Here is a 24,187-nt window from a genome sequence, read left to right on the forward strand (position 1 = left end):
AAACACCGGACCTTCTGAATATACTGGGCCGCCAGTAAACAGTAGTAACTTCCTTGATCGTTCCAGCCAGCGATCGGGTGACATTCACTCCTCGGCTTATATGCTGTGCCCTCTTTGACGGAACAAAACCCCCGTCCATATACCTACCCCCGTTTTTATTTCTAGGAATAGCCGCATCCCATGGTGGTCACTGTTGCAACTTCCGGACATCTCCCCGGCTTTTGGAACCAAGTGCTCAAATGCCAAACTCTAGGCTGCTCCTGATGTTGAACCTAGAGGACTATGGTAGTAATTCTTAAGGTCAGCCATTCGTTGCCCTAAGCCTAGACCCGAGCAATTTTCAATCCAGTGCCATGATGCAAAATAGCTCTCCAGAGGAATCCTTTGCTTAGTAGAGGATTAGATTAGAAACTTGGGACCTCTCAGGCTTTGCTTACATGTGGAACCCTTTGTTGCGCTTTTAACCTACAGGCATGGCATGCTGTGCGGACATCCTGGCTTGTGAGTAGCAACACAACAGCCTGGAGTTAGAGTTCTCACAAACAGGGTTTGTTATACGAACACAGAGGAAGCACATGCACAACGTCCTGATGGCTTTGGTATGATGGAGGCAGAACCTGGAGAGATGGCACTGAGGTCAAGTGATAAAGCCCAAGAGGGAACTGAGGAGAGACGAGCGTAGCCTGGCAGAACCCGAAAGGCACATGAGAAGCACAACAGGTTAGGAAGAGACACACAGCGGCCTGGTCTCGCCCACGGTCGCGCAGGCGCTTGGCTGCGACATTGGAGAGGCATTGCGAAGTGCACCAGGGTAAAAAATAATGGTAGTTTATCTATTTTGAATAGTACAGAACCCGTGTGAATAAATAACATTGCTGAAACAACTATTGCAAGCCAAGTACCGAACAGCCCAGAAACATTCCATGGATATTCATAGCACAGAATATATTAACAAAATTTTGAAGGATCAATACATCCAAATGATTGCTTTCATTTTAGTAGAATTATGTTATAGCAGCTAATGATTAGCTCAGCTACAGAAAAAAGGAATTGTCGTTTCATTAGCAAATGTGCATTTCAATGCAATGTGCACACCTCTGTCCACATTCCTCTGTAAAATACCTGCATTTTACAAACATTTACCTGTAACATTTACTTGCATTTAACATTTCCAAGCTTTGTTCAAACTGCTCGTTCAGCAGTGTTTTTAAACCATGGAACCACTTTCCTATACCCATAATTGCTCACTAGTAATAATTACACTTTAACTTCTCGAGCTAATTTTCATAAGAACCTTTCTACATAATGATGATTTCCAAACGATGCCCAATGTCAGTGACAGACAAGGAAAGTTTTGTTCAAGCACACACACACATCACCTCCCCGTATAAGATCCACTTCCGGGTTATACAAAAATTTGCCCCCAGTGTCCTCTCTGCTGAGGGACTTTCATACTATCCCACGATCAGCACACTCAGGGTTGTGCTTCCACACAGAACATTTGAGTTTCTGGACCATGCAGAGGTTTCTGAGCACCTTCAGCTGAATATATGCAGAAGTCCTCTTCAGAAAGGCAGGTTGTCTACCTGTACCCATTGTTCTTCGAGTGGTCACCTGTGCATTCACACAGGTGGACTCTGACCCTGTTGTCACGAAGATTTCCAAGCCAGGCTCCCACTCCTTTTGGTGGGAACCCCTCCCAGGATATGTGGGAGGGGACCCCGTTAATTTCTTCGGTTCCCTGAGACGGATGTTGTGGCCTCCAAACCAAGGAGAAACCAAGCAGATTGCACGAACTGGCCTTTTCTTCTTCACTGGTTCTCCAGTGAGATTTCAGGGAATGCGTAACGTCCATTGCAGAAATATATTTTACCAAAGAGTATACTTCTTTGTAACAAAATGCCCCATGAATAACCCTCATCATGTCTACCCTTCTGACACACACACAAACATGTCAATATCAGTGGAAAAAGTGGCATGCGCATTTGTGCATCTTGAACACCGAACACTGCCTTAAGTGGAATGTACTCGTTAAGCAGTACAAATTAGCTCAGCAAGTCAGTTCTACATCAAACTCTACTTTCTATGCACAAACAAACTTTCTTGACATTCACACAGTCAACCACTCCAAAGCAGCTCTCTGCAGACTGAACTGAAAAACAGCAGTGTCACAAAATACTATTATTTGGACTTTTGAGCTGACCCGCCACACAAATTAACTCAGGTGAAGGAAGAACAACTTTATGAGATGGGCAGAGAGAAAGCATATCCCAGAATCCATAAAGAAAGCCACAAGCCTTGAGCCTGGGAGAAGAACGGAGCTGTCCCGGAGAGGACATTCCGGAGGGCGTTCAGCCACGGGGTCGCTGCAAGTTGGAGGCAACCGGGCAGCCCTGTGCAACTCTTTCCACGGCTAGGCCTCCTATGTCCTAGAGTGCAGACCTCAAGCGAGTCTGATCTTTTTCTGCTTGACAAGAACCTCGCAGAGAATGGGAAAGGTCCCTCCACCGCAAAGCCCCGTGTGCCTCGCGCTTGGGGATTCTTCGCTGAACAGCCTCCGTGGCGCATCACATGCGATCCCATTCCTGCATGGAAATCGCTCGGTTATAGGAACAGATGTATAAGAATGCTGCTTGCATCTCACAGGCACATATGCTGGGAAGCCGGTATAAGGACATGGAAAGGCAGAATCTGTGCCGCCGGCTGGCCAATTTCTACATCTACCTGCAACGGGGGTTTCCTCAGGCACTCTTTTGGGAGAGGCATTGCATCCTCCGAATTGTTATTAAGCATGCATGCTTAAGGTGTTCCAGAGGGGAATGCAACTCATGTCGCCAGGACGGAGCTTTCTGCAATGGGTTCCCTGAATCGGTGGGTTTTCCTAATTCATGTCCCTGACAGAACGTTCATGCTGCAATGCTTTAAAAGCAGCCGATTCACACATTCCCAAGAATGCAGTCGAGATGCGTGTGCATCAGTGAAACGGGGACCTGCAACAGGACAGTCCCCAAGCAAAACACATGCAACTAGGTGACCAATTCTGCTGTGGGTGTCATTGTAGAGTTGCAGAGCCCTAGCCCCACAGAAGATGGATCTTAATTAAAGATGAAGCTGCAGTGGCATATTTGAAAGGAGGGACACCGGTTTTCAGCCGCAACATACACACAACGCAACCTGTGCAGTGCTACACTACATAAATTATAGTTTGTTACTGAATGCTACACCACGGGGCAAATTTCATGGAGCAGAGACTCGGAGAAGCTCGGCACACTTGCTTCCAACCCCCTGCAAACATCAAGCTATTATCAGAGCTAACATTCAATAGTGTTTAAAGATATTCTGATGTCTGCTGAACTTTGTTTCCACCTCCAGCAATGCACAATTCCATAACGGTGGAGACATTGAAAGTGTTAATGTTCTTGCACAGGCATTTCCTTTCAGTCAAAACGGCTGTCTACTGTGGATAGTACACTCAAGACCACTTGAAGAGTGAATTCATCATCAGAAGGACTGAAACTCTCTAATATCCAGCACATCATAATTCCAGGTTCTTCAGTTGTTCATACGTCACAAAGAACTAGGGTTTGCCACTAAGGAAGAATACAGTGTAGAAACTGCCTTATAAACATGCAACGGCAACTAAAAGGAATACTTCCGTCCCAGATGCCTGCTTGCCATTCTCTCTGCCAGTAAGGGCTTCACTTGCCTTGAGTACCCCTGGCTCTGGAAGCAATTTCTCTCCTCATCCAAGCAGTGGCTTCCCTTTCTAGCATCTGCTACTCCTCAGATCCACCCGGACTTTTACTGCTGGGAGAACCCGATGTCTTGGACCGACAACCACCAGCTGCAGCCAGTGTGGCTGATGCACAGGGATACTCAGAGTTACAGTAAAAAGATCTGGCCAGCACCAGGCTGGGGAAGACTTCCGTGAGCTCTTCTCGCATGCTGCAGCCAACTGTCCCAGCTGGGAAATGCTGGGAATGGGAGGTGGCTTTTTCTGTTTAGGAGTGTACCCTAAATCAGAAAAAACAAAAGGTAAGAACTCTCCAGCAGAGAAACAGCATGATTTGTTGATTTCGTGATTTCTTAGGAAATTCATAGACCAAGATCTTTTATAAAGGACTATCAAAAACTCTGTGTTTAAGCAAAGAAACCAACAAACATCACGGTGAGATTCCTATTGGCTAAATGACCGTTATTTCAAGCTGAAAGTGTCTTGAAGTTGACGGCCAAGCTAGAGTCCCTTCAGTTTAGAGGCGTCAAAAGAACACAGTGTATTCTCAAGATCATTTGGCACAAATCTCAGCACTATGTTCTTGCTGCAGAATTCCCGGCTTAGTTAATGTGCTTCAACCCTTATGAAAAAGGATACGATAATATTCCAAGGACCGAGCCTCAGCCAGTTTGGCCAGAATCCTTTATACAATGCAAAAAGCCCTTCGTTCTTCCACGTCTGTCAAAAACAACAAAAAACCCGGTGAAACGTGTGGACCATCACTAGCTGAAGAGAGGGAGGGGCAGGACTGGCAGAAGCTGCCTTAGATCAGCTGAGACCATGGCTCATCCAGCCCAGTACTGTAGACACTGGCTGGCAGCCGTGGTTTCATTTCTTAAGGCTCAGGATACGGGGCAGATGGCTTTCTCGTTACCTTTAACATGAAACCATGCATGGCATTTTACAGTGTGTTTACACTTTTGCAGGTCGTTAAGGTTTTATAGCATAATAAACTGTTGTAATCACCACTTTTGCATTGCAGTCGTTTGGCAGTAGGAGAAAGGTAATTCTTTTTAAGAAAGCAGCACCTCTTTCCTTGTAGTACCATCATTCCTGCACTTCTTCCTTGGGAAACTGGAGCAGTAAATCAAGGAATATCAGCTTCTGCAAACTGCCCTTTAGGGACAGCTGAGAAACAATGCGTAACCACCCCCTTTCCAGTTAAATTGCAAGCTAACTGGGCATGCCACATGGGATCTTACAGCATCTCAGTTGCAAATTCTCTACCTCATATACACTAGAAAGCAAATCCCAAAACTCTGTTAGGGAAAGCTTCAAAATGGTGCACGTTTTCAATGGACAACGTGTGTGTGAACACTAATCCAAGTGGATTGTTTCAAGGTTGGACGGGTCAGGAACAGGTTCCGAAGAAATAATCCGCTCAAGAGTTCAGAGAAACAAGCTGAGTTTGGGATTTGCTTGTCGAAAGCTTTCATCAGCTCATACCAGAGGAGAAGTGGCAGTTGGTACAAACTGATGGCGACTTTCTTCTCTGCTACTCATATATTCAAGGAAGAGGGACTCCTGGGAGACCAGGCATGAACCTGTAACCTGCCATCCTCTAAACCGGGGGGGTAACCTCCAATTTCCTTCACCACCTGAGACTCACCAGGACTCACGCACGCTTCTGCTGCTGAAATCACCACGTCCAGGTTGCCACAAGTCCGCAACAAGAGAAAAGACACAAAACAATGCAAGGAACACATACCTTCCACAAATGCAAACATACCACCAGAAGCTGCAGGAGTGCAATTCTGCATTAGAATAAAGGCACGTGTACCTTCCAGGACTTGTTTTAAACGGAACATATGGCCAGAAATTTGGCACAGCAGGGTCCACGAAAAGGACAGGGTGCCACATGTTCCCGTCCTGTTCTCAGTCACTGTTTCAATGATGGTCTGAACCTGTCCTGGACCGACAGTGCAACATACCAATTCATTTATACCGTGCTCTTTTCCTACCACTGCACAAGCTCTGCTTACTTGAAGGAAGCAATCGAAAGTGCTCTTGTAGCCGCAATGTACTCCGCTCCGTAAGCGTCTCTGGTTCATCATCCGTGTCCTCACAACATCAATGGGATTCGATGCGAGAGCTCCAGTGAGGCCACAGGTAAAACTGGCTCTAAAACAAATTCAGATTTCGGTTACCAAAACTGCCTTTTCCCAGTGCAGGGGGAAAGGGCATAGCGCAGTTAAAGACTGCACACTCATGTCTGATTTTGTTTTTCTGATAGTACAGAAAAACAACAGCTTGCAGAAAGTTTTCATTTGAGTTTTTATGGTTCAGATTTTGCAGACGTGTTGAATGATGGCTTGAAAAACCCTGTCAAATTGTCTAACTATGCTGTGCTGTGGGAGACCGATGAATTAAAAACGATCCGTAAAAACTTTCAATGGCAACACTCAGCTTTCTGTACAGCCCCCTGGAAAAAGAAACCTCCCGTCACTCGTGAAAGCTTACAGGAGGTGCGTATACACCGTGTCACCCATGAGTCCCGACATTATTAGGTGCTTCTTGGCAAGATCGTAAACGGGAAGCTCCACGCCGGCCACGATGGCTGCTCTTTGAGCGGTGAGCGACACCCCCTGTCAAAAGGACAACGAAAACGTTGAAACACAAAGCAAGGTAGTACCAAAGACGAAGCCCCTCCCTTTATGCCTACATTTTTTTGTCTTCACCTGTTTACTGAATGCTAAAATGTATAATTAGAAGGTGCTGTCGGGTACAAGCCCCTGCTCAGTGCAGGAAATGTATGCTGCTTTGCATGATTAAGAAATAGCAACCTTTGGATTTTCCATCCTAGCAAACAATTGTTTAGGATAGACAGCAAGGAGTCTTATGGCACCTGAAAGACTAACGGTCGTTCAGCCCAAGTCGGAAGTGGTCCACACAAACTTCTATTGTGACAAATTATAACATTAAGATTATTTTATATGGATTTTAACTTGTTTTATCTATGTTGTAAGCCGCCCCGAGGCTTCGGCGAATGGGGCGGCATAAAAATGTTTTAATAAATAATAAATAAATAAATAAAAATTCACTACCTTTCAGATCCGCATTACTCTGGATCCAGCCAAACATTTTGGCTATAACAGACTCACCAAATTATCCCTCTGGAATTACTTAGAATAACATTCCACTATTCTAAAGATTAAGGTATGCCAGGATGACAGGAACCAATTGTATTTCATTTACTTTTAGGTATCAGGAGGGGAAAAAAAAACCTTTGAATAGTTTCTAGGGAATATCTTCCCCATCAGAATATATTCAATTGAGGAAATTTTTGCATGTTCACTTCCATCCAAAAAAATCTGAACCCTTAACTGGTTCCTTGGAGGAAGCCAAACTGACTTGCTTTAACTAATTAATTAATTAGATTTATAGCCCACTTTTTTAAAAGAAAGAACTCAAAGCAGCTTCCATCATTCTCCTCCTGCTGCTCTCCATTCTATCCCCACAACAACCCTGCAGGGTAGGTCTTGAGATACTAGGAAACATCATGGATCTTTTCTGCACACTATCCCAGGGCTGGATTCAAGCAAATGGGGAGGATGGACAGCTAGTTTTCTGGCTAAGCAGTTCAGTCTCCAAAGTTCAGTCTGCTATAATTAGATTCCACTCTGCTTTCAGTATAATTCTGTGTGGGGACAGAGAATGTTCCTACCCACTCAATTCGTTTTACAAGAATGGGCTGTAGCATTATAGGAAGCTTCAAAGCTTTATGTGGCTCCCACAAACACCCACATGACCTGCATGCACTGTAGATAAAGGCCAAAGTAATGTTCATTCGAACATGCAGAGTTTCTAAACTTTTTTGTTTCCAAAGGTGTTTTTGCATAAAATACAAATAAAGTAAACACAACCACAAACAGTAATTTGCTGAGTGTAACTGCAGAGCAACATTGGAAATTTATTTTAACAACTTGCCTTCCACAGTCCTCGGGTGCCTTCGTTTTGGTAGATGCTTATGAAATTGCCGATCATTCCCCCTTGTATCACGTGGCTTTGGGCCTGCATTCGGATCTAGGGGTCATTCAAAGCAGGAGAAAGGACGCAGAATCACACATGGGCAATGGTGCAATCGTTCACTCATGAAACACGCTTGCCTTCACCTTCCCATGGGTTGCCAGACTCTGCAACTTCTCTCACACAGTCTATCTGCTAATATCTCTTTGACCCATTTAACTTGAACTGGATCCCTCAGCACACCGTTTTTTAGAGCAATGTTTCCAGGGAACCAGAAGCACGCCAGAAAATTCTCACTAGGCAGTCACTGCTTAGTACCAGGAGCAGCTGTGGCCAACAGGGGGATACAACACGAACGTGGAAAGCTGCTTTCCTCAACGAGTGTCTTCATATATTTTGGAACAGAGACCCCAACAGACCACTGGTGACGATGGGAAGGTTGATGGGGGCTGAGATCGGAAGCATGAGGTTGGAGAAGGCTGACACAAAGTCCTGGGAACCGCTGAGGCGACTGACACCGTCTGCACATGTTAGGGAAACCTCCCCAAAGGCCCTCACACTGCTGCTATGCCGGCTGTGAGCAGAAATCCAAACGTACACAGAAACCGAAACCTCAGCGTCAAGGAAATGCAACACCAGCGAGTGAAAGATGCCTTCATTATAATTGTTTCACAAACTCCTTCCAAAGACTGGGTTCTGTATTTCCAAGATCTTTGTTGTCTGATGCAAATGATGGCCCAGCTGGCGTTTGCCAGGGTATTTCCGTCACAGCAAGTGTAGCGGCTATTTTTGGGATGCGGTGGCACAGGCACCGAGGCTTGCTCCTAAATCAGGCATGAGCGGGCAGCGGGTTCTCCTCCCCTCCTGACACACTGCTGCTCAGGCTGGTCAGGTGGGAAGGTTCCGCGTGGTCCTTCTGACCCAACGTGGCAAAAAGCTGCCTAGAGTCGCCAGCAAAACTGCGCCTGGTCACGCACCCTCAAGATAAAGTCAGTGGTGGAGAGAGAGGATAACCGATGGCAGCCCTGCAGAGCACTAAAGCACCAAAACTGGCCGGAGAAGGCGGCTCCGGAGTGGCCTGTAGCCTCAGTGCAGCAGCGACCCCCATTTCCCCCTTTACTGTTTGTGGATGTTCACACAGGACAGCCCATGTAGAAGCGGCGGGGGGGGGGGGGGGATGGGACCTGGCAGCGGTAACGTTGCTCACCCTGCTCTGACAGAATTCACTACGGGTGAACAGCGCTGCCCCAGAGCTTCTCCTGCAATGCCTACAATATAGTAAATGCAAAATATATTCTGTGTCAAACCCTATCCTGAGCTATAATCTGCCCATCTGGCCCCAAACGCCACACTGCAGCAAACGAGTTGCAGACCGCTTCACCCGAGGCAGCTTTGAAGGTGCTGCAGGAATCCGTCCCGGGTGCAGATTGGCAGCCTTCCTTTCCTGGAGTTCTTACCTTCAAGACATCTGTCGGATTGGCGATAGACGATGAAATGACACCAGAGAGGATGCCACATGACACGTTCACTGCCAGGGTTTCATCTGTGGCAGAAATAAGCAAATGTTTGCATGCAGCTTTAGCATTCAGCAAAGTGCCCGAGCCAGTGATCTGCCTGGTTGGATGCATCTGAAAACCTGCAGTGCCAAAAGGGCATTTTTGCTGTGCTCCCCACGTTCAGCAGACTTTGAAATTCACCTGTTGCATACACCTAGGGGGATCCAGGTTCCCTTCAGACAGCCACAATTCTCACAGCTATCCCAATTCCTTCAGGCAAGAGTGACAGACCAATTTGCTGCAGGGGTCTTTGGGGGATGTCAGAAATGGGGAGGGATAAGATAATTGTGTCACGCGCAAGATTTTTCTTCTTTGCTTCTCATTGGATATATGTAAGAGAACTTGCTGAGTTTGCACAAGTCCAGACATTTATCGTGGCCATGCTAAATATGCCAGGAAAGGCACCGATCACACTTCAGCCAGAAGAACCAATGAAACACTTGTCTCTGCTTTTGATAAAGCAGTCGTGGCCTGCAAACAACCAAGTCTCAGCAGGTCGGCCATGTGGGGGGGGCCCTGGTTAGCCATATCAGAATCGACAGATTAACACAAATGCACAAAACTGGAACAGCAAGTCACATGCCACAGCTTGCACTCTGTCATATTAGCTCAAGAAATCGCTGAGGCAGATTCGGTTACCCCATTAAACTTCTCAGGCCAACACTACACAGCCGAACGCTACACGACCTGCCCGTGCAGGCCTGTGAATATAGAGGCTTTCCTGAAAGTTCCCTGCCTCGGATCTCTCGAAGTTGGACTTGCACTGATGTCGTGCTGGTTTCTGGCCATGCTTAACTAGAGACTCTGGTATTGGACGGCATATAAAAACCTTAAATAAATACATAAAACTCTTTCAAAAGGATGTTTTAGGCTTTATATTTAAAGTCCCTTCCCCGCAAAACCTCACATGGCCTGTTTCTTACAAAGCAGTTAACAACTTCATATGCTTCAGTCAAGGCATGTTATTGATCTAACATGAAATGGTTAGCAGCTCCTGAATCATTTCATGAGTTCACTATTTCCTTGCATGTGCGCGCGCGCGCGCACACACACACACACACACACACACACTGGCTGAATCAGAACTACTGGCTCTGAAATTTTACTGCAAGAATGCTCTGTGCAGGCGTGAAAACGGCTTACCTTCTGGATGCTCAATAAATAGTCTTTTCAGGCTTTGGTAAGTGCCTATTTTTATGGTTCCATAGGAAGCTTGACGTAACAGAGCAGGAGCAATGCTGCAAAAGAGGGAAACCAGAAAATGCAGTCCAAAAAACTGGAAAAGCTGCTCTCAGGCAGTCACAGCAGCTGCTGTAAAGAACCAAAATCCACTCTAAGACCGTGGGGAAGGTCCCACCAAAAACTCCTCGGCTACAAAAGTTTCCCGGAAGAGGGTCCAACTCAGACACAGGTGCTCAGAGACCAGAAGAAAGATTGATTTATGAGTCCACAGGTTTCAGCTTCTTTCTTGCATTTAAACAATGTAAGGGAAGTACCTGCTATTGTCTCTACATTTTTATCAGTGTTCCAGTCATGCTTTAACTTTTCCCCCTCAAATATTTTGAGCCAAATACCTATGCTGAATTAGGACAAAAATTAATATTGGGTACTTGTCAGCTGCATTGTTTACTTTATTTGTGCTTAGTGAACATTCCAAATTAAATCACTCTCTAGAGCGGGGTCCTCAAGCGTTTTCACAGGGTGCCGGTTGCAAGGTGCCGGTGCCGGGGGCGCGCTGGGGGCAAGGGGTGGGGGGCGCGGCGAGTTCGGGCAGGCAGGCACGCGAGGCAGTGGCTTGCTCGCTCGGAGATCCTTTTCTCCAAGCGAGTCCAGAACGACCTCCGTGCGAGCGAGCTGCCGCCTCCCCATGCAGGGGGTGAGGTGGGCTGCGGCGGGTGCATGGGTGCACGTGCGGCACGTCCGAAACCCCTGAGGTGGGCCGGACAGATGGGCATGGGGCGCCGATCAGCCGCGGGCCGCCGTTTGAGGACCCACGCTCTAGAGTTTGTCCAATGCAAACTGAAAATTACATTATAAATAGCACGTTCTAGTGCAATGAGAAAAGTAAAATCAAAGTACAAAAGTAGTATGTAGATGTTGTCACACATGGCCAATCGAGTCTCACCTGCATTTGCATATTTCTGAATACTTTACTGGCAGTGTCTCTGATATGATCAATCAATTTTATCCTGGGAGCAAGAATGTTGTTCTCAGAGAATCATGAGTATACAACAGACTTTTCGAGGCTTCAGAAATGTGTTTATAAAACCAGGAGCAAATGCTGGGGCTTCTTCCATCTCCTCTTCCATCTCATGGTGGCTTAGGAGCAAAGAGCCTGGTTTATATTACTTTGCCTTTCACACTGGGAACGCCGGCTTGATGTCAGTTGGGAATGGGGCCGGTGAGCCAGAGTGTTTCTTTGCAGGAGTCCGTGAAGGGAAAATTAAACACGCCTAGCACTTCTACAGATCTGTGCACAGTTCCTTCTATACCAATATATTAACTTCAACGGGTTTCAGTAAGGCACAGAACAGATACATTACCCAGAGTACAATGCTTTCAGTCCCTCTTCCCTGAAAATCTTCACTAGCGCGTGAACCATTCCACGATAACGGATTTCTCTGTGCTTCACATCGTTTTTCTGACCTTGCACCTGGAGTCGCGTTTTTGTCAAATCAATTGGGAAGGTGCCTTAAGGACAAAGCGAAGATGGATTAGACGCTAGCAAACCACTAAAGGTTTAGCTTCAAGAGCTTCACAAAGGTAGATGTGGATCTGCCATTTAAGAAGTGGCTTCCTGATACCTCGTGTCCCGGCTGCTCACGTCTTCTCCCTGCCCTGCCCCCTCTCTCCAAGGTCACAGGGCTTTCCTCGAAGACGGACCCGGACCAATCTAATCTGAGGGTGCTGGCTGCGATCTGGTGGATCTGAATGGTGAATTGGGCTGGAGCCTTGCACCCAGCCTCTGCCGTCCCGCAAACAAAGGGGCCATTGATCATTCTGCTAATGAGCGGTGGCTAAGCAGGAAAGGGAAGCAAGTCCTGGTATTCATCATTAAACAGAAAACCATCATAAACATGATCAGGTATCGCCTGGACTCAGTTGTTCCACTAAAGGTTGACTTCTGGTCTTACCAGCTGGGTCTAGTGAGCACCGACAGATGCTGGAGTGCCTCACACACACACCTGGCTCTGGTCCAGAATCAGTCCCCCTCCAAGGGACGCCCAACCAGTGAACTAATTTTGTTCTGGACACGGGCCCAGCGCTTGGCCCTCCGGCGTCATGCTAGGCTGCCCAGGACAAGTGGAAAGTTCCTGTGCAGGCTTCTTTGGAGCCGGTGATGCTTCTGACCTTATTGCTGCAGAAGTCAGTCATTCTCCACATATGAATTGCTGATGAACTAGCAGCAAGCTGATGTGCTTTAATTAACAATTAGCATGCCAGGGTCAAGTTTCATAGCCTATGTTCTAATTTTTTGGAGCTCTGAAAGAACACTTTCTCAACCACTTTTTAAACAATTCCATTAGCATTTAACTATCCATGGGGTTTGCAGTTTGAGAAAGGTGAACAGGTTAGAAGTGGAATGGAAGGCGAAAGTACAATACATGACATCTGGTTCATTTTACAGTGACAAGAAACACTTTATCTGCAGTGCACCACTATAAAACCAGGAAGCTTTATTATTTATGAGAATCAGGACAATATGTGTATTTAGCCTGAAATCTGGTACAGAGAAACTACTTAGCAAGGTGTACCCTGTGGCCAAATTTGGGGAAAAAATCTAGCAAATGCTTGGCAGTTTAGCAATTTAGCCCTGAAAAATCAGTCTCTGATCCCTTTTCTGCCCACCTGAAAAAATAATTCATTTATTTATTTCACAGACCATCTGTACAACTTTTATTTTTTTATCCTAAAAAAATGGTTCGTGAGACCACTTCAAACATGCCCTGAATACCATAAGCATCCATCAAGAAGAGTGATTAACAACAGCATCTGACAAAAACCGTCCGTGGGGTTGGTGAGGCTGGTGCCAGGACAAGGGCCTCCCGCCCCCCACCGGCTCCTGAGCTGCCTCGGGCCCCACAGAGCGTCAGTCCCAGCTGGCCTCACCAGCGCTGTCTGTCACTGGGGGCGGGCACGGGGTCGCGGGCGCCTGGCTGGCCCTCTGTGCAGCATTCCGCCTCCACATTCCGCTGGGCTAACTATAGCCGCACAGCAGGCTCCAGGACAGCCCCATATAAAGCGCATTCCAACCCCGAGGCAGCCGCTGCAGTCCCTCGCGCTCCTCGCCCAGGAAGGCTTGCCCCTCTCGACAGGGCACCAGTTCCGGAGAGGGGCAAGTGGATCACCCACACCCCAGGCCTGCGAAGCTCCGTATGCAGGGAGCACTATTGCCGGACTCGGACTCGGGGAGTCGGTGCTCACGGAACAACTGCCAGGGGGCCACTCAATGGGTAGGAGCAGAACATGCGAGCAAGGTCAATTCTCTTCCAAAATTAATCGTGATCCTGGGCTGAAATGGCTCCACATATTCCACCATCATCACCACATTACATTTATACCCAGCAAGGACCCAAGGTTTTCCCTCCTCTCCATGCTATCCTCAGAACAACAACCCTGCAAGGTAGGCTGGGCTGAGACCCTGTGTCTGGCCCACCCCGGACACAGTTCTGTGCTCCCGTCCTTGGAGGGTCATCCTTGCACCGAGTCCTGTGCCAGGAATGCCATCGCCCCTGTGGGCACTCGGGAGCGGTTTTTGGATAGCCTGCCTAACCTCCGCGCTCCAGGGCAAGCCCAGGGCTTCAGCAGGCTGCCAACTCCAGCCACCAGGAGTTCACCCAAGGCATCCACACATCTGCAGCTCTCCACCTTTGCCAAGTGAGATCGATGCCCCAAGACTGAGCAGTCCCATGAAGTACTCAGACTGTGGCAAGAGGGCTATTTATATGTTTTTCGGCACCAAGTGAAAACCTTTTGACTCCCCCAACATTTTAAAGTGTTATTAATATTCTCAGTCGCATTTTATTTGTTACTGTATTCTTTGCTTGTTATGTTTTATTGTTTGTTTATATGGTAAGCCATCCTGGGACAATTGGATTGTATAAGATGGGATAAAAATATTCTAAATAACTAACTAAGTAAATAAAATTAACCCCTCACACCCAGGGGAAAAGACTAAATCAAGCTTCCACAGAGCCTGAAGCGCCTGACACTGCCTAATCTTGGAAGTTAAGCAGGGTCAGGCCTGCCTGAAATTTGGTGGGTGACTTAAATGTTCTGAACCGCCTGGAGAGCTTCAGCTACAGGCAGTATAGAAACGCACTAGGTGCTAAGAGAACAAAACACACACAGCGAAGAAGAAAGCCTCTGCATCTCCTCCGGAGCCGTACGGTCTTTCTGTGTCGCACACAAGTGACAGAGCAGCCTTCAGACGACTGGAGAGAGTGGTCTGTTGCCTGTTTCTCTTCACACACCCTCCCCCTCTGCACAACCAGGGCTTGTGGTTGTTGTTGTTGTTCTGAGGGAGGAGAGAAGGTTGGCCTGGCGTACCAGCGTGTGCAAAACCACTGCCAGCCAGATTCCTCTATCCTGCCCTGCCCGAGTGCTCGGGCTGTACATTAGTCACACCGAATCTAGCCAGACGTGCTTCCACGTGAAAAGTGCCCAGTGTTGCATTGTTAGCCACTTCCAGTTCAGCAACCATAATAAAAGGTGTGCAAATCGTTAAAACTGAACTCCCCTCTTTGAGCAGTTATCTACACTTCTCCATTTACATGAGTTCTTATACATAATGGCTATAGGATGGTAACCTGGAGAATCGCTACACAAATGCATTGGGACAAAATTACCACCTCTCCCGAGGACTCAAAATATAAATATATTAGCAGTAGATAACGTGAAAGTTACCCACTAGTGCTGGTTAATATGAAAAGCAGAGCCTAAACTTGAACACTGGGCTGAAAGCAACAGAATGAGATTCAGTAAGGACAAGTGCCAAGTCCTCCACCTGGGAAAGAGAAACCAAAGGCATCAATACAAGATGGGGAATACATGGCTCAACAGAACGGAAAAAGAAAAAGACCTCAGAGTACTTGTGGACAAGAGGCTAAACATGAGCCAACAATGTGATGAAGTCACAAAAAGGGCAAATGCTATTTTGGGATGTATTAACAGAAGTATTACTTCCAAATCATGAGAAGTAGTAGTTCCTCTATAGTCCTCACTAGTCAGACCTTACCAGGAATACTGTGTCCAGTTCTGAGCACCAAGATTTAGGAAAGATGCAGGAAAATCAGAAAGGGTCCAGAGGAGGGCAACAAAATGATCCAGGGTTTGGAAACACGGCCCTGGGAGGAGAGACTGAGAACTGGGCATGTTCAGCCTTAAGAGGAGAAGACTGGGGGGGACATGATATCCCTCCATAAGTGCCTCAAAGGCCGTCACAAAGAAGGAGGTCAAGATCTCTTCTTGCTGTTGCCCAAGTACAGGACACGGAATAATCAATTCAAGTTGCGGCAACCCAGATCCAGGCTGGACATCAGGAAGAGCTTCCTCGCTGTCAGAGCAATGGGACAGTGGAACCAGCTGCCTGGAGAGGTGGGGTCTCTCCCCCACTGGGGACACTCAAGGTGAAAGTGGACAGCCACCTGAGTGGGATGGTGTGACTGGGTGTCCTGCAGCAGCAGGGGGTTGGACTTGATGGCCTTCATGGCCCCTTTCCACTCTACTATTCTAGGATTCTAGGATTCTTTTATTCTAAAGGGAATGTAGACAGAGCCTAAAAAGAACTTTACGTACCGCATTCTGCAGTGACGGAAGCCAGGCCTCCATACACAAAAGGTTTCCAGTTCAAAGCTGCCATTCTCCTAGATGCGTCTTCCTTCTGTGGAGCAACAAAACAGCAGCTTCATGAAAAGATGCTCAATACACGCAGGTAAAACGTCGTGTTCTTAAGTGCGGTGGAATTTGCAGAAGTGCATACGCAACTCTTCCGAACTGCAGTTCTAGACACCTCCGATCTTCCTGTCCCTACAGGTGAGCAAGGCTCACACACCTAGATATTGTGACTCCACTTCTCACACACCATCCTTCCTTTAGATCAAACCAAACCCTCTCCGGATAGTCTAAAAGGAGGACCGACATGTGTTAAAAATCACCAAGCTTGAAGATTATTCAATTTTGCCCTGAATCGCTGGGAGAGGCTTGGCTTCCTCTTAGAATTACAGCTTTGCTAACAGCCTGCAGCAAACAAAGTCTGGTTAGTTCATTTCAACATCAGCCAGTGAACTTTACGCTTTCCCACTTTCACAGCTCCTCATCACATGCACGTTCACCTCTCTCCCAATTTTCCTTCCCTCCTCTGCTTCTCCACTTTTCCAGCCAACCTCTCTTCTCCAGCTGCGATCCAAGCAAGTGCCACCATCAGCCTCGGGGACCTTCCTCCAGGTGCTGGGGGGAGGGCTTTCTCCGGGGTGGACCCCCATCTTTGGAACACCCTCCCCACTGTGGCCTGCCTAGCCCCAATCTTGATCTTTCAGCACCAGGGTAAAGCGGCCCTTCATGGCAAGGTCTTTCACGATTTACGTGGCTACCCGATGGCTTGAGGGCCAGAGCCACGCCACACATTTTCACCATTTTGCTGTCTATGTTTGCTGTTTCAAACTGTTTAACGTTACTTTGGTTGTATATTTTCATTGCACATTGCTTTGTTTGTACAGATGGTTGCAAACTACCCAAAGAGCTTTGCCTACAGGGTGGTATACAATGAAATGAAGGCTTTCCCTCCTGACTTCTTGATCCTTGTTTTGCTTGGCAAATACCTCACACGGGGCCTTCTGTTTACTCAGAAGTAACCGGGCGGCAGAACCTCAGGCCTGAGGGCCAAATCCAGCCCCCAGAGTTCTTCCAACATCGCTGCCACTTCCCTGCCTCCGCCCCGTTTTTCCCAACTGCCAGCTGTTCAGAGGCACCGTTCCCCCATCCAGAAAGGCTGAAGGTGCCCCTTCTAATCCTTAGCTACCATGGAAATTGCTCTCTGCTACCGAACGCTGCCATTGTTGGCATCCTGGTTTTGCCCCCTTTGCCTCTGGTTTCTGTCCTTTTGCTTTCAGCCCCACCCACCACGGGAATTCAGCCCCCTGGGATACGTACCAAGAACTGAATGGTGTCAGGAGGCCCACTGATGTGACGGGGCTGTGTCCTTTGCATTCACCTCTACACACATTGAGATATTCAAACAACACGTGTCCTTCTAAAGAAGAGCCAGGGTGGGACAGGGCGAAAGGGATGGACTGAGAGGTCCAGGTCCTAGTCCCCACCCAGCCGCGATGCTCACCGGGACGCTTCGGACCGGTCGCTCACTCTCAGCCCAGCCTACCTCACAGGGAGGTTGTTGTGAGGATGCAGGGAAGCTACCTTGGGTTCCCCGCAAGAAGAAATAAGGTGGGCTATACTATACATGCAAGAGTTTGATGGTGATTATGAGGTGTATGGAGTGTTCAAAGAATTTAAGTTTACTGCGTGCTTGTTGCACAGATTTTTACCGCTGTCGTGCATAAAGCAAAAATGCACAAGTTCCCAGTGCATTTTATGCCTCCAAACTATCTTAAGCTATTCTCAACTTCTTATCTATTTGCCTCTTCCTATCAACAGGCACGTCTGACCGGGAAGGGAAATTGCCTTTGGAAATAACTGGTAGATGGGAATCGGTGCTCGGGCTGCCCCGCGGGAGCAGAGAAAGGAACTTCCCGCAGCAGCGGCCGGAGCTGCTGTCTCGGGCCGGCGGACGGGCCGGCCACCCTCCCCTCCGCCTCCCCAGCCTGACGTGCCCTGCGCGCTTGTGCGGGAGCTCCGGGACCGCGTGCGCCCCAAGGCGGGAAGCCGCGCAGCTCGAGGCAGAGCGAAGCGGGGTGGCGCACGGGACAGCGCCCGCCCGGCCGCCCGAGCCACTCCGCAGACTGCAGGGGGGTCTCCTTCGAGGGCAGGCCGCTCCGAGCCGCGAGACCGAGGCATGCATGCACTACCCCGCTGCTCCGGGTGTGCTCCGGGGCTGACTCGGGGCGCACCGCGCTTAAAAGGCTCCCGCGCGGGACTCACGTGCACCGATCCCCACGTGCGAGGGAGCCCCCGCCGGCGCGGGCAGGGCGCGCTCAGGGCAGGGGGTGGCCGGCCGGCCGGCCGGCCAGCACGGGGAACCCGCGTTCACCACCTACCCGCGCACAGGCTCGCAGGCGCCGCGGCGTCCGCCCCGTCCCGCCACTCAGCAAAAGCCGGGCCCGGCGGGGCGGGGCGGGGCGGGCCGAGAGTGCCGGGCAGCCGCCAGGCACGCGCATGCGCCCAGCCCAGGCGCCGAGGCGCGTGCGGGGAGCTGGTCCGGCTGCCAGGCAACCGGGCACACATGCGCACTGCCGTCCCTGCCGGCCAGCGAGCGGACCGCGGAGGACGCGCCCCGTGAGCCACGGCCCTTGACCCTTCGCCCGTCAGTCCTGAGCTGCCATCTTGCTCCTTCAGCTTGTACTTCCCCTTCCTCAGGAAGCGCACGCATCCTCTTCTGGGAAAAGACTTACCTAGACTAGGAATTGAGCGCTCCCGCCTCTGCGGCCCATGTGCCACCCACACGGAGCGCCTGAGCCCGTGTCTTCCCTCGTCTTTTCCTTTGGACATACCCGAAGGAGGCCTCTTTGTGGCTGCCAGCATCCCTCGCTGGCCTCAGTTCATTCCCTGTTTTCACCTTCCTGATGCCACCCTTGCAATTCGTTGCTAACAACCCGTGTCCTTCCTCTGTAGCCTGTCCTTCTTTCTGCTTCCTGCACATGCCGTTTTGTTTCCAGATCATCGGTAAACTTTTTGCAAAGCCACATGGGCTTCCTCTGCTGTCTTCTACCTTTTTTCCTGGCTGGAATGGTTTGCAATTGTGCCTTTAGAATCTCCTTTTCTAAAAATTCCCACCCATCTTGGACTCCGGTTCTCCTTAGAGTCGCTTGCCATGGGGCATTGCTTATCCTTGTTCTGAGTTTATTAAAACCGGCTTCCTTGAAATCCAGGGTACATGCCTGGATTTTGCTTCCCTTCCAATCAAGGATCCCATATGGCCCGGTCCCTTTCCCCCAGAGTTCCTGGGGCTCGGCCTTCCCGTTGCTGAGATTCAAGTCAAGGACAGTGGCTGCTCCGGTTCCTTCCTCCACTTTCCGTTGGAGGAAGTTGTCAGCAACACATGTTGGGAACTCTTGGAGGGGCCGTGCTTGGCACAATGTGTCTTCCAACAGATAGATTTATATATTTATCAATTTATATTCTGCCTTTTTCCTACAAAGGGCTCAAGGCAGCTTACATCGTTCTCCTCCTCCATCTTATCCCCACAACAACAACCCTGTGGGGTAGGTTGGGCTGAGAGTCTGTGACTGGCCCAAAGTCACCCAGTTGGCTCCATGGCCGAGTGGGGACTCGAACCCGGATCGTCTGAGTCCCAGTCCCGTGCTCTGAACCACGACGCCACACTGGCTCAGATATCGGGGATACCAACGCCCCCCATAACAACAGCATCATGCCTCCTTGATACACTGGCAGTTTGCTCTCCAGAGGCCTCCTCCACTGGGTTGCCGCTGCGAGGATAGAGGAAGCTGTGCTGCGTGTCTCACGAGAAGAGAGTGGGCAGGATATCCCTGCCATGCAGGAGGAATGTGGGGGGAAGACGAGGTCCCCGGGGAGCCTTCCTGAACTCCTTTTCAAGCCAGCTAAGCAAGGGGCCAGAGTGGGCACTAGTGAAAGGCGTCAAATCCTCCCACCCCAGATTCTGCACATGATGTATCCGTTATCCGAAGAAGCACTATATTTTGCCTGTCCTGAACCTCTGGCTCATTAGTGGAGCGATCCTGTGGTCCTGGGGCCACTGCAGCTTTTGCATCCTTCCCCAGCGAGGCAGGCACTCATTTAATCCTGGGGAGGGGACTGGGCGTCTGAGCTGTCCTCAGCCGCCTTGCAGACGCTGGGGAAAGGACTGCACAGCAAAGTCCCTTGGGCACAAAAGCCACTTTGAGGAGGACAAAAGGGAGCTTCCTGGTGGGCAGGAAGGGGACAGGATCAGCGATGACCTCTGCCTAGGATGGAGAGTCAGAGCCTCCTCCAGCACACTTTCCGCTCTGCCAGATGGTTGCAGGCCGAGCTCAGGGTTATTTGGAGGATGCTGACCTCCGCGCACGCCTCGGAGGACACGTGACCCCCCGTCCTTCCAGCATGCGGGCAGTTGAGAAAAGTCTCTCGCCACCCAGTGCAGCATGATACGGGAATGGCTTGCTCTGTTTGTTTAGGCTGGCTAAACATGTTGCCACACACCGAAGCCTGCACGGCTCAGCGTTTCACACTGTGTGCAAATAGCTGCCTCTGGTGCATTGTGCCAACGGGCACGAGGTAAACTTGGCACATGGTCGCGCGGCTAAAGGAGGCTGAGGAACATCTCCACCATGGCTCTCTCCACACGGAGGCGGGGGAGCATCTCCAGGGAGCTTGTTCCGCTTCTCCCAGCCGGAAGAACGCCTGCAAGGGCCAAGAACTGGTGCCCAGGTTCGTCTCCCGCCCTCCTTTCCTTCTGTGGCCTGTCTTTCGAAGGGCCCATCTCACTGTTAATTTTGATGCAGTGTCCTGGGAGCTGTTCTGGACTGAGGAGAAGAGTGAAAACTGCCGAATCAACCGATGAGACCAGACCTCACTTTCATCCTCAGCAGCCCCTCCGATGCCTAACCGTTGGCCCGGGTGCCAGAACCTGCCCAACTGGACACGGCCATCCGCTTGTGCCCTCTTAGCTCCATGCAGGCGCCCTGGAGCAGGGGGGGATCCAAGCCGCCAGTTCCCTTCTGCTGATGACTCCACTGGACATACGCCAGCCTCTGTTCCCAGGACTGCAGTCAGGAAGGGGGGTTGCACAGCCCACTCCTCCAGACATTCCTAGGATTCTGCAAGGTGGCTGGCAAAGGCATCTCATAATCTCCATGCCAAGCTCTTAGAAAACTACTGTTTTTAACTAAGAGTTCACAACCCATTGTCCTGTGTTTCACATGCAAAGCTTGTGGTGTTCTTTTGTATTAGTTTCCAAAGCAGTTTGTGTTATTAAGCAGAATTAAATGTTTAATTTCACAATAGATCTGGATGGTCCCACTTATCTGTTGTGGCCATGGCTCAGAACCATTTGGCGGAACTTGCTATCTGAATGTGCACGGCAGTGTACCGGTAGGCTGGGTTTAGATCGCCAAGACCAGATCAGCCTGGCTGCGATGTGAGGCCAGTCACATTATTTAAAGGGAAAGAGAGAGCAGTATTGTGAACTGCCCACACACGACCAGAACTGACCAGCTGTGGAACAGGAACAAGTAGTGGGCTTTTGCTTGGAGATATCCTACAAAAAGAAATGCAGTGATGGGTGTGAATGCTGGGCAGTGCTGGCAAGCGGAAAACAGATGTTCAGAACACGGTGCTGGAAAAGACCTTTGTGAATGCCCTGGACAGGCAGAAAGACGAACAACGGGGTCTTTGATCAATCTGAGCCAGAACGTTCCCTGGACGCGAAAATGACAAAGCTGACGCTGTCATACTTCAAGCACGTAATGAGAAGGCAAGATAATGACGCCAGGGAAATTAAATGGAAGAAGAAGAAAAGGAAAACCAAGTACAAGATGGTTCACATCCATACAAGCTACAGCCTGGAATTTACAAGAGCTGAGCAGAGCCACCCGGGATAGGACGTGTTGGAGGGCTCTCACCATAAGCATCACAACAGAAAAAGAGACTTCCCTTTGCAATATTCCGCGTGTTGATGCAATCAGTAACAGTTGTCCCTTCACAAGGCACACCCAAGAAGTATGAGGCCGCTGTTTGGAGGCAAGGCTGCCTCTAGACCACTGCTTCCTTATGCTGGAAGATGGTTACTACGAGGTGTGAAGCAGCCAAGCAAATATTAACCCGTGGCCTCACCAAGTTGGGCATGCTTGCCGTGGCGCCCGCTCCCTCATCCTGAGGCCAGGGGCCCCCACTCTCCCCCCAGACGCTCCACTCTTGCGTTGAGGCAGTGGGAAAAAGCGGCACGCTCAAACGAGAGACACCGTTCTCAGGGCGTGGCATGGCCCAGCAGCGCCCTGCCGCATGCCACACAGGGCCGGCCGGCTGGTCTCTATGGAAAACAACAGGAGGACAGCGCTCGGACACCAAGCGGGGCAGCACTGGGAATCCACTGGGGAAATGTTTCAGCTTTCCGGGACACCGAGCTGACCTGCACGCGGCAACGGGCAAACAGAACATGGCTAGGGAGATGGCGCTGTGACCTGCCACACTATGGCTTGCCCTGTGCCCAGATCAAGGCAACAGGTTAATTAGCTCCCCCATGCCAGGCTCCCCGCAGGGACGCCATCACGCTCGCTGCGTTGCTCACTGCTCACTGCAGCGACTCGCTGTACCTTAGGCTTGTCCCTAGTCTGTACGGTTTGCTTGCAAGTTTCCTCTGACCTTGCTCCTCTGCACACATTATGCAAACATGTGTATCACGCCAGCCAACCTGGGGGAACATTTTAGCAGCTGGTGCACCTTTTGCATCCAAGCGCCACTGTTGCCGAACGCCGCCGTCTGGCCAAGAAGCCCCAGGTAGACGAAGTCTAAAAGTAAGAGCGCACATTGCCGCTTTGCAAGCGGACAAGTACGGCTTCATTTCAGCGCCTTCAGACCCTCTGAAGGGTTGGATGAGGATATATCACTGCTGCCTAAATGCAAGTCACAGAACTGACACGGTGCCAGACGTCCTACAGAGACACATCGCGCGCTGGTGAGCTTAGCATGCTAGCTGTCCAATACCTTCCATTGCAAATGAGAGGAAGAAAGGGGAAAAACAAGAACTGGTTTCGTGCCCAGAGTCCTTACCTTGAAATGCAACAGTATGGAAGAACAGAGTGATATCATGGTTATGTCTTTCAGCGTCCAGTACCTGCCACTGGGATTTTGGTCGGCGCAGCGACAAGGAAGAATGAATTTGTTTCCAGGAGAGTCAAATTACATGGACCTTTCTAAACCTACCCTGACCTTTCCAAGTTAGGCTGAGGAACAGGGCTACTAGAATGTAGTAAGGTTTTTTTTCCCCTTTAAAAAAGCCGAATATTATTTCCTTTCAGCATTTGCTCTAAAGGAATATTACCCGTTAGAACAAAATGAGCAGTAAAACAGATCAAATAATATTTTAAATAATACATGGGAGCATAAGTTAAATAATAATGGGAACTCCTATATTAAACAAAATATCTATTATTAAATAGAGGCTTGCCTATTATAATTTTAAGACCAAGACAAAAAACAGACCACCTGGGCTTCTGGATTGAAATGAAAGAATAATGAGCTTGCAGGTGTGCTTACTGGTTGTGGACTCTTAGGACATGTGAATAGCTTTTCCAGGGCTTGCACAAATTTACCACTAAAATTCTATTTTAATTGGCATGATTCAAATCTTGCTTGGCCAAAGTTTTTACTAAGGGTCAAATTTATGTTTCCAATACTACTACTAGCAAAAAATTATAGTAAGAATTACACTGCAATCCTATGTACGGCTGCCCAGAAGTCATGGGAATGACTAACTACCCATCAAGTTGCTGCCTGAGTTGAAGTATATTTAACACCAGTGAGTCATATGTGACTTTGCTAATTAGTTAGTGGTTTGAGAACGACAACTATTGGGAAAGCCTGTGAGGAAAAAGCAGCAGCAGCCAAAAATGGAGCACTTCGCAACACTTTCAATGGAAGAGGTAAACCTGTGCAATTCAAGGGGCTTTATATTTGACTAGATTAGATCCCCAAAATATGTTTACTTATGTGCTCTACTCATTTGGAATGTGAACCTCGAATATACTCTGATTCTTGATTT

General features: G+C 49.1%; 1 protein-coding gene across 4 annotated transcripts; it reads right to left on the reverse strand.

Annotated features, from left to right (window-relative positions):
* Nucleotides 1-812: 812 nt before the first annotated feature.
* SLC25A30 (solute carrier family 25 member 30) lies at nucleotides 813-23,462 on the reverse strand. Of its 4 annotated transcripts, none has more exons than XM_044448287.1 (10): nucleotides 23,197-23,462; nucleotides 16,096-16,180; nucleotides 11,841-11,988; nucleotides 10,441-10,535; nucleotides 9,199-9,284; nucleotides 7,703-7,798; nucleotides 6,236-6,360; nucleotides 5,758-5,896; nucleotides 4,373-4,453; nucleotides 813-3,577 (listed from the first exon to the last, which is right to left on the reverse strand). In XM_044448287.1, exons 1-10 carry the CDS (start codon nucleotides 23,233-23,235, stop codon nucleotides 3,536-3,538), a joined length of 936 nt encoding a protein of 311 aa, XP_044304222.1. In that variant the 5' UTR covers nucleotides 23,236-23,462; the 3' UTR covers nucleotides 813-3,535. The 4 variants fall into 4 exon arrangements, with proteins under 4 accessions (XP_044304222.1, XP_044304224.1, XP_044304223.1 ...); XM_044448289.1 differs by lacking the exon at nucleotides 23,197-23,462 and adding an exon at nucleotides 18,510-18,568; XM_044448288.1 differs by lacking the exon at nucleotides 23,197-23,462 and adding an exon at nucleotides 18,394-18,496.
* Nucleotides 23,463-24,187: the final 725 nt, after the last annotated feature.

This window comes from Varanus komodoensis, unplaced genomic scaffold, assembly GCF_004798865.1.
Source record: "Varanus komodoensis strain SLA01 unplaced genomic scaffold, ASM479886v1 scaffold54, whole genome shotgun sequence".
Classification (NCBI taxonomy): Eukaryota; Metazoa; Chordata; class Lepidosauria; order Squamata; family Varanidae; genus Varanus; species Varanus komodoensis.

Coding starts and splice junctions, on each gene's coding strand:
- SLC25A30 (XM_044448286.1), bottom strand. CDS start 17,505: ATGCAAAGGACACAGCCCCGTCACATCAGTGGGCCTCCTGACACCATT. Junction 4,454..5,757: donor CTTTCGATTGCTTCCTTCAA/GTAAGCAGAGCT, acceptor TGTTTTTGACAG/ACGTGGAAGAACGAAGGGCT. Junction 3,578..4,372: donor TCGGTCCTTGGAATATTATC/GTATCCTTTTTC, acceptor GGCAAACCCTAG/TTCTTTGTGACGTATGAACA.